The sequence below is a fragment of the Paramisgurnus dabryanus genome, chromosome 15, assembly GCF_030506205.2.
Source record: "Paramisgurnus dabryanus chromosome 15, PD_genome_1.1, whole genome shotgun sequence".
Lineage (NCBI taxonomy): Eukaryota > Metazoa > Chordata > Actinopteri > Cypriniformes > Cobitidae > Paramisgurnus > Paramisgurnus dabryanus.
Window position 1 is genome coordinate 22,421,466 of NC_133351.1, and position 10,706 is coordinate 22,432,171.

At 35.9% G+C, this 10,706-nt stretch overlaps 1 protein-coding gene across 1 annotated transcript; it reads right to left on the bottom strand.

The window, feature by feature from the left end:
* Positions 1–1,381: 1,381 nt before the first annotated feature.
* LOC135731066 (histamine N-methyltransferase-like) lies at positions 1,382–10,426 on the bottom strand. Its single transcript, XM_065249036.2, has 7 exons — positions 10,103–10,426; positions 9,389–9,544; positions 9,243–9,295; positions 9,047–9,154; positions 8,787–8,917; positions 8,308–8,401; positions 1,382–1,908 (listed from the first exon to the last, which is right to left on the bottom strand). The coding sequence occupies exons 2-7, from the start codon at positions 9,523–9,525 to the stop codon at positions 1,553–1,555; spliced, it is 879 nt and encodes a 292-aa protein (XP_065105108.1). The 5' UTR covers positions 9,526–9,544; positions 10,103–10,426; the 3' UTR covers positions 1,382–1,552.
* Positions 10,427–10,706: the final 280 nt, after the last annotated feature.

The window sequence follows — 10,706 nt, forward strand, 5'->3', positions numbered from 1 at the left end:
GTCATTAAAAATCCCAGGATGTCCTTCGAAAAAGAGTAGGGGTGTGCCCCGGCATCCTGGCCAAACTTCCCCATTGGCCTACTTATCATCCCTCATACTAATTGGCTATATCACTTGGTCTCCTCTCCACTAATTAGCTGGTGTGTGGTGAGCGCTCTGGCACAATATGGCTGCCGTCGCATCATCCAGGTGGATGCTGCACATTGGAGGTGGTTGAGGAGATTCCCCCGTTCAATGTAAAGCGCTTTGAGTACTGAGAAAAGCGCTATATAAATGTAAGGAATTAACACTGTTTTAACTCATGATTCACTACATGTTCGTGTCATTTATATAATATGCACGCGACTATTTCCAACATAAGACAGAAGTCTTACTTACCGCGTGCAACTCGTCATGACCCGGTTGGAAAAATCCACCGCATTAAAAACACACGCAAAACTCTTTTTTCTTCTCCTTACATCCAAAAACACACTTCATCTTTTGTGCCATTGTTGACTTTTGAAATTAAACAAAGCTGAGTGGCGTTATAAGATGTTTGCAAGCTCTAGCGTCTCCCGCTGATTGACGGGTGGGCGGGGTTTTCCGGGGGAAGTGCCCATATAAAGAAGTGATACGTATAGAAAACCCCTGAAACGTCAGTTGGACCTGTAATCGAAAAAACTTTCAGAAATCTGTATGAACCCTGGCCAAGTGCATTCAGCACAGAAATACTCTGTAACATGTCCAACTGCTTTTTTGACACTTTGCCTATACGTTTAGCACGAGGAAACAACTCTATAACTGTGTTAATAAGTCAGAATCCTTGAAATACCATTGAACCCCCCCTTTAAAATAGTGCAATATTCATAATATTATTTTTTCTAAAGTAATCTTATAGAGGAGTGTATGCTATTTGCACCAATTTATAAAAAAGCAAGCACACTGAATGTTAAATAATATATGTAAAAATTAAGGCAGTATTTTAAAGACTTGTCATAGGCAACAACAAGAATAACTAATTAACTGATTAAATGCATTTAATCTTTAAAATATACTGTATAGCTTAAGCCAAACCCTTGTCCTGTCTGGTTAGGCTTCTCAGTTAATCAGTTATTAAACATTTATGCTTTGCTACCGAGGAAAGTTTTTATCTGTTTTGCCAAGCATTTACATAGTTAATCACACTGATAGTTTCACCATTTCTGGAGATCAGCCCGCCATCTAAGCTAGATTAGCAGGTTCAGATGTGTTTTATTGGTTGGAGGTGAACTCTGCAGAAAAAAGTAGATCTTCAGGAACAGGGTTGGGGACAACTGCTTTGGGGTCATCCGACTCCTGTTGCAATAATCCCCATAGACCTCTATTTAGATGAAAATATGTGTGTACAATATGATGCCTAAGATATGCAATTACTGTTTATTATGTTTTATATGTTATGATAAGCCAGACCACCTTAATTTTGGTACAGGAATTCAAATTTAAAAATATAGGATACATTCTGTGTTGGCATGAAAATGAATGCTAAACACAAAAGTCCTTTGGAGGTCAAGTCAGATATTAAGGAGTAATGGGGCTACGGCTCAACCACTATGACATCCATGCTACTGTTGAACATTATCCTGCCATCCACCTCTTTACTGCAGTCTGGATGTCTCAGTAAGTCCAGCACTCCTTTCTTCAGGTCCTCAGGAGCGTTCTTACTGAACTCTACCACCTCAGTTAAGAAATCCAACAGCAGTTCTCCGACCTCATCTCCCTCTGTGAAACACTCTGTGATGTCCATATGGGACTGAAGCACATATTTAGTGTATGGGATGTCCTTGGTATCCAAGAAGGTCTTTATATCTCCCATATTGACAGACTGGCTGATCTCAGGGTTACAGAGAGCAGTTCCGTAGGTCTTGAATAATGTCACCCATCCACCCTCACCTATGCACACACATGACATTGTTAATAACTAGGAGGTCAGAGAGACCCAACCAGGAAAAGTTTACAAATTGTAAATGCAATAAAAAACAATTCTGTATGCAATTGCACATGCAATCATTCTTATAAATCCATACAATGACTTTTATATCCTTTGACACATCATAAATATGCATCAATACAGTATGTCTCAATCACACTTCAAAGCACAGCAAGTTTAAAATGTGTATGTTATCTTAGTACAGTGCTTCATGCCAATAACCCAGATCTGTCAGGTTAGTGATTGGATGATCTGATCTAAATGTATACACATAAGTAGTTGTAGTGGGCCACCATTCGTCAAACTAATGATTTATGACCCCCTTGACAGGTCGTGTTCTGACAGGTCGTGTTTTATGACCCCTTGACAGATGGTGTTTTGACAGGTCGTGTTTTATGACTCCCTTGACAGATGGTGTTTTGACAGTTCGTGTTTTATGACCCCTTGACAGATGGTGTTTTGACAGTTTGTGTTTTATGACTCCCTTGACAGATGGTGTTTTGACAGGTCGTGTTTTATGACCCCCTTGACAGGTCGTGTTCTGACAGGTCGTGTTTTATGACCCCTTGACAGATGGTGTTTTGACAGTTAGTGTTTTATGACCTCTTGACAGATGGTGTTTTGACAGTTAGTGTTTTATGACCCCTTGACAGATGGTGTTTTGACAGGTCGTGTTTTATGACCCCCTTGACAGGTCGTGTTCTGACAGGTCGTGTTTTATGACCCCTTGACAGATGGTGTTTTGACAGTTAGTGTTTATGACCCCTTGACAGATGGTGTTTTGACAGATTGTGTTTTATGACTCCCTTGACAGATGGTGTTTTGACAGGTCGTGTTTTATGACCCCATTGACAGATGGTGTCTTGACAGGTCGTGTTTGACAGGGGGGCGGGGCTATCAATCAAAAGTTGTACAAGCTGTCTAGTTTTGACAGCGAGTGTCCGGACTGTGCGTGTTTTACGATGTGTCATTTAGCGGGTTGTTTTTTCCTGTGTGTGTGTGTGTTATATCAAGCGTATGCTGGCATGTTTATTGCTGTCAAAAAAGTTGTATTGTTTTAGACTGTTCAAGTTCTGGACTGACAGATGTCACAAGCGATCCATCCTCCCCCTCCCTTCTTACAAGCCCTGCATTCTTTCACTGCGGGGTGTCCATTGTAAATGAGTAAAGATTTCTAAAACTCAATGTTGGTAAAATAATTCACCATTACGGTGACAAAAAGTAAATGTTTATTTTAGATTTAGACAAATCATGAACAAGGCTCTGATTAAAACTTTTGGTTGTAACATCACAAGTTATTTAATTAAATATTCCGTATACGTGTATAGTTTAAGCAATGACCTAAGCCATAACCTTCGGAGCCGTCAATACTACAATCTTTAGACGAAAGTCTAAACTAAATAAAAATTTAAACGATTCATGAGTTCCGTGAATCTTTTCATGACCTGCTCTATAGTTTCACGCGTATTAAAGATCACTCTCCAGCGGTGCCTGACAAAGCGCCGGTTGAGCGTTCATATCTGCCATTTTAAAATAAACTTAATAAATGTAATTCTGTCCACTATGGCAAAATAGGGGTTTATTTTAGATTTAGGGGATTCTTTAACCAAGTCTCTGATTAAGACACGTGTATACGTGCACCGATGGTGACAGAGAACTTATATCTGACGTTAATAAACTTTTAAATGTTTTTAAGACGTCTTCACCCCATTTTAGGGGTTTATTTTTAATTAAAGGCTTCTTAAAACATGTGTGAATATGTGTATATTATACAAAGAGTCTTATATTGTCTGCTCTGACAAAAATAAAGTATTATTTTAGATTTTAGGTGAATTGACTGTGTGTATCTTATAAATACAACTTGATAATACGTTTGTTTTGTCAAGAGACTTCTTTAAAGTCACACAAGAATAAAATATTAGTTGTAACTGGTTAAACTTAAATATGCTATTATCTATTTAACTATAAGCTATATTTTTCTGATCAGCCTCAAACAGAAGCTGCTCTGTGAGCATCTGGGTGTTTGAGATAATTCACAGCAGGGGGCTGATTGTAAACTAGTGTCTTTTAAAACCGCTGTGGTAATGTGTAATATGGTCACTCTGTCAAAATAAAGCATTTGCTTGTAACAAATTATTTAATGAAATATTCAGCATGGGTATACCAATGAACTGTGCCAAAACCACCGGGGGCCGCCAATAACACATTCTTTAGACTAAAGGCTATTTCTTTTAAACTAAATAAAAGTTGAATCTTTTCAGGCATAGTATTCTGATCACGCCATTAGATCGCGCTCCGGCGTTTACAATAGAGAACACACGCGGATGCGTGTTCATATCTACCGTTAAGAAACTTTTAAACGATTAAAGACATTTTCATATCATCTTCTGGGTTTGTTTTAAATTAATGACATCTTAAAACCAACTGTGAATATGTGTTTATTACACAATAAATGTAATTCTGTCCACTCTGACAAAATAAGGGTTAATTTTAGATTTAGGGAATTCTATTTCAAGTCTCTGATTAAAACACATGAATGCGCGAACCACTGTTGCCAGAGAACGTACGCCGATGCGCTCTTATGGCGTTAAGAACCTTTTAAACGTTTTAAGACATTTCAGCCCCTCTACTGGTTTGAATTCATTAATGTCATCTAATATCCAAGTGTGTACATGTATTTTGTCATGGTATTCCAGTGTATGTTTCTAGTCTTGCGAGTGCTCGTCATATTTATTGATGTGAAAAAAAAGTTTGTTGTTTTGTGCGGTCGAGTTCTGGACGGACAGTTTTTATGAGTCTCTCCTCACCATACGTTATCACCCAGCGGCCCTAGTGTGTCTGAACAGCGGTGGTGTTCAGCGGACCGTACTGTTTCTAAAACTCTGTGTTGGTAAAATAAGTGTAATTCAGCCCCCATTGACAAAAACTAAAAGGTTTATTTTAGATTTTAGGTAGAGCACCAGAGCCTATTTTAGGGGAGACACTGCAGGATCTAAAAGTTTGTAACAGTACAAATTTATTTAATGAAATATTCAGTACGTTTATATTTAAGCAATGAATTGTACCAAAACCACCGTAGGTCGACAATTCTTTAGACTAAAGTCTATTTATTTTAAACTAAATAAAAGCTGATTCGCTTCACGAGATCTGTGAAGCTTTTCAAGCAGGGGTTCTGTTCAAGCCATTAAAGATCGGGGCTCCGGCGTTTACAATAGAGAACATACGCGGATGTGTGCACATATCGGCCATTAAGAAACTTTTAAACGATTAAAGACATTTTCATCTCATATTCTGGGTCTGTTTTAATCTAATGACACCTTAAAACCAACTGTGAATATGTGTTTATTACACAATAAATGTAATTCTGAGCGCTCTGGCTATATAAAAGTTATTTTAGGCATATCATTATCCCATACTCATAAGATAATGATTAAAACATGTTATTGCATAGAGCAATAAACACATGCACTCACATATATGGTTTTAAAAATTAAAAACTTTTTAATGTTTAAGACATTTTGACCCCATTTTCTGGTTTTGTGTCCGCTGTGGATCCCAACCTCTAAGTGTTTATTATACAACAAATGCAATTCTGTCCGCATTTCTAGTTTTAGAACGCCTCTGATTTAAACATGTGGGTTTTTAAAATGAAACGACCATGTGACTTTTATGACAAAAGCTATTCGATCTTAATTTTTTTTGTTTTTAACATCCAAACGTTCTTATACACAATCCATAATTAAACATCTAGGTGTTTATGAGTAAGTTTATATCTAATGCCACATGAGCAGCACCGAGTCGCGCTTGTGTCTGTGTGTGTTTGTGCATCCAGTCTGTTTATGTGTGTGCGTGTTTATGAGCCTGTGTCTTTGCAAGGTGTGTGTGTGTGTGTGTGTGTGTGTGTGTGTGTGTGTGTGTGTGTGTGTGTGTGTGTGTGTGTTTGCATGGGGGTCTATGATGTCTCTGTTTGTTACTAAAGCTTTGATATTAAGTCTGTGCCCTCATTGACAAAAAGTAAAGGGTTTTTTAGATTTAGGCTTCATTACACAGATACTGATTAAATCATGTTATCCATTATTTGCGATTTAAAGAAACTTAAAAGGTTTAAGACATTTTATCTCACATTTTGGTTTTGTTTTTTTAATTAATGTAGCCTTAAACCCATCTGTTATCCATTAAGGGAACAATAAAATGTTTGCAAATATTATTTATCAAAGTTGATGATGTTATAAGCCAGGTTGTCACTAACGTGACAACAAACACTTCTTTAACGACAAAACATTTAACAAAATTGCCATGGCTTACAGAGACACACTAGACTTTTTGTGTGTGTGTGTGTGTGTGTGTGTGTGTGTGTGTGTGGTTTTGTTAAACATGATTGTGTGCTTCCATTAAACTATCTATATCAACCAGATAGGATGTACCTCTACATAACAGTAAAATCATGTACACATATTAAATAGGTAAACCTTAACATTTATTTAAAAAATAAAAATATACTATTCGAACATCCTAACCTGATATTAGGTTAGATTAGTTTTTAAGGTCATTCAGCGTCTTTAGCTTTACGACTTACAGCACAAAACCCCCAATGACAGGAGCAATGACAGGATTTTTATGAAGTGGAGCAGACCCTTGGTTTGCCTGAGGGGTTAGGTTCAACTTAGGTTAACATCTATCAGTGCATAATAAGCAAACATGAAATTATATTTTACCTATGGTTTGTTACTGATGTTCCTAGTTTCGTGTATTTTTCTGAAACAAACTTTTCTTTTCAAACTTAGGCAGCATTCATATATTAGCCTTTTTCATACATTGTAAATAGATTTCTTCACTAGTGTCAACTTATGTGTGAGCTTATGTAAATTCATCAGATGGTCTTATGTGTGTATTTTCTTAAACAAACATTTTGCTTTTCAAACTTAGGCAGTCTTCATACGTTTGTCTTTCGATAAGTTGTTCATAGTTTTTATTTGTTATTGTCAACTTATGTCTGAGATTTTGTAAATTCATCAGATGTTTCTTACTTGTGTATTTTCTTAAACAAACATTTTGTTTTTCAAACTTAGGCAGTCTTCATACGTTTGTCTTTCGATAAGTTGTTCATAGTTTTTATTTGTTAGTGTCAACTTATGTCTGAGATTTTGTAAATTCATCAGATGTTTCTTACTTGTGTATTTTCTTAAACAAACATTTTGTTTTTCAAACTTAGTTAGACTTCACACTTTTGTCTATTCATACACTTGTTCAAAGTTTTTTCTTCGCTAGTGTCAACTAATGTCTGAGATTTTGTAAATTTCATCAGATGTACTTACCCATGTATTTTTTGAAACAAACTTTTGCTTTTCAAACTTAGTTAGTCTTCACACTTTTGTCTCTTCATACACTTATTCAAAATATTTTAGATAGTGTCAACTAATGACTGAGATTTTGTAAGTTCATCAGCTGTTTCTTACATGTGTATTTTCTTAAACAAACATTTGCTTTTCAAACTTAGGTAGTCTTCACACTTTTGTCTCTTCATACACTCGTTCAAAAAAATTTCTTCGCTAGTGTCAACTAATGACTGAGATTTTGTAAACTCATCAGATGTTCTTAGTTGTATCTGCACAGACAATATTATACTTATATCATTCGTCTTGTTTTCTTTTGTAAGTGACAACATATATCTGTGATTGTTTTTATGAACACAGTTGGTTTCATTTCTGTAGTTTATGTAACACCACAGCGGTTTTCAAAGACACTAGTTTACAATCAGCCCCCTGCTGTGAATTATCTCAAACACCCAGATGCTCACAGAGCAGCTTCTGTTTGAGGCTGATCAGAAAAATATAGCTTATAGTTAAATAGATAATAGCATATTTAAGTTTAACCAGTTACAACTAAAATATTTTATTTATGACCCCATTGACAGATGGTGTCATAAAACACGACCTGTCAAAACACCATCTGTCAAGGGAGTCATAAAACACAAACTGTCAAAACACCATCAGTCAAGGGGTCATAAAACACGAACTGTCAAAACACCATCTGTGAAGGGGTCATAAAACACGACCTGTCAGAACACGACCTGTCAAGGGGGTCATAAAACACGACCTGTCAAAACACCATCTGTCAAGGGAGTCATAAAACACAAACTGTCAAAACACCATCTGTCAAGGGTCATAAAACACGAACTGTCAAAACACCATCTGTCAAGGGGTCATAAAACACGACCTGTCAAAACACCATCTGTCAAGGGGTCATAAAACACGACCTGTCAGAACACGACCTGTCAAGGGGGTCATAAATCATTAGTTTGACGAATGGTGGCCCACTACAACTACTCACATAAGAGAGGTTGTGTACTTCTGAGCATTTACCTGACACCAGACTGATTAAGAGTTTTCCATCTTTATCTAAAAGACTCCGGAAAAATGAGACAGTGGCCTCTGGATCTTTCACATAATACAGCATCTGTTTAACACATTCAAAATGATATTATTAATCCAAGAAATATTAATACATTTAAATTAATTATAATGTTTGTTTATTCTATGGCTATAAATTGTGGTAAGAACTGGTTAATCCATACGCAAATTAATCCAGAAAAGTTTATCTATAAACCCGGCGGAAACCCAGATTCTGTACTAACTATTCAAAGCTCCTGGGTTCCAATAATAATACAGTATGACTTTTGAAACATTATGTGATATTAGAAACCAGTGAACAAACCAAATATTAGAAATATCAAAAATAATTTTCAGCCATTTTCAAATCATATACTTTACACTCCAGCTGTTATTCTGATTGTTGATTTTTTAATAAATTATTTTGAACCCCAATGTTGGTATCTTATAACCTGTATCAAGTGAATGAAGTCCATCTTTTTTCCAAGGTTTTTCTCCTGCCAATGTTTTTCAAATTCTGAAGCTGTCATCTTATTCCACGTGAAGTTAATATAATCAAGATTTGGCGTTTTTGACACAAGAACTAAACAGAAAAACAGCATGAATATCTTTTTGTTGTAATACATCAGTTTGAAGAATCAGTACAAGTAGAGCTTGTCTATATTATGAGCCCAGTCAATATTAACATTATGGGTAAAATAATAACCAGTACCTTTATACTTGTGTAACATGTCAGTGCTCGGTTCCACCACTTCATTGTTGACTTTGACAAGTGGATGTTTAAAGTGTAGCTGTGCTAGCATCTCTAAATCATTCTCACCTAGAAAATTAAATGAAATGTGTAAATGAAAACTCTATAAGGTATTAATATAATGTAAAAAAATAATATAAACCATTGTATACTATACCTGTACCACTCCCTACACCCATTACATTAAAAATGGGCCGTCCTCCACCAATGCTGAGGAGATACATTATATTACAATATTATATCTGGACATTTTTGACATTCCACAAAAATAAGATATGACATTATATAAAAATAAGACATCACCTTCCCAGTATGTCTGGAAGAGTATTATGGATGAAGTCCTGCATACATTGGTGCTCTGATGAGCGATCCAGAAAGAGTTCAAATGATTTGAGGTATCTTGGATAATCTTCAGCAAGTGATCTTAATGGAGCTGTCATGGTCCTTGCTAGATGAAACCTGCAAGTGGTGTTTTTTAAACTCTCAATAATCAAATAAGTTCAGAAAACTCACTAGTACTGTACATTTAATTTTGTACATTTCAGGGGAGATCATTTTATTAAATGAACATTTTAAACATGTTTGTTCAACTATTAAAATTACAATTAAATGCTTTAAATTAAAATAATCCTGTCCATGAAAAGTAACGTTGATAGTTTTTAACACACTTGCATGGGGATTCTGGCCTAAAACATTCAATAAAAAAATATTGTGATGATTTTCATATAATTATACATTTTAAGCACATCCCTGTTACTGTCTAATAGCACTTGGCAAGGGATGGTCAGATAAATAAAATAAACTCATTAAAATTTTATACAAATTGAGTGTTGAGTGCATTTGTCCATTCAACCTTTTATACATATTCTACTCACAAGATGTCAAATAAACAGGTTTGTTAAAAGCTTCACTCATTGTGACTATTTTACACAACTGTTTGATTATTTTACAGACACTATGTGATTGACAGTCACTGTCTGATAATAACATTAAACGAGCAGAAGCGCAACAACTTACCTTAACTGACCTCCTTTTAACAATGCGTGAGGATATTAAACACAACTCATCCAAGAAGCTCTTCAGCCCCGCCCACCACTCCGAACCCTGCCCACTCTCTTAAAGCAACAGTCAAACAAGATAAAGAAAGTTGATAATTATAGTATTATAGTTATATATAGTTTATTATTTGCAAGTACAAGTAAAGTGTGTGGTGAAAAGGTGAAAGAAGGGCTAATAGTATTTACTGTTTTTACACATACAACACACACACACACACACACACACACACATGTTGGTGTATGTGGTTTACGGGGACATCTCCATAGACGCAATGCATTTTATACTGTCCAAACTGTTATATTCTATTCCCCTTACCTACCCCAATCCCTAACCCCAATGTCACAAAACCTGTTGCCAGTCTTTAATCTATGAAAAACTACCATTTAGTATGTTTTTTTAGCTTTTCCGTTTATGAGGACACTCTCTGTGTCCCCGTAAACCACCTTTATAGCATAATAAACATGTTATTATACACTATTCATGTCCTCGTAAACCACATAGACCAACCCACACATACACACACACACACACACACACACATACTTGTATTTCTACCATAATG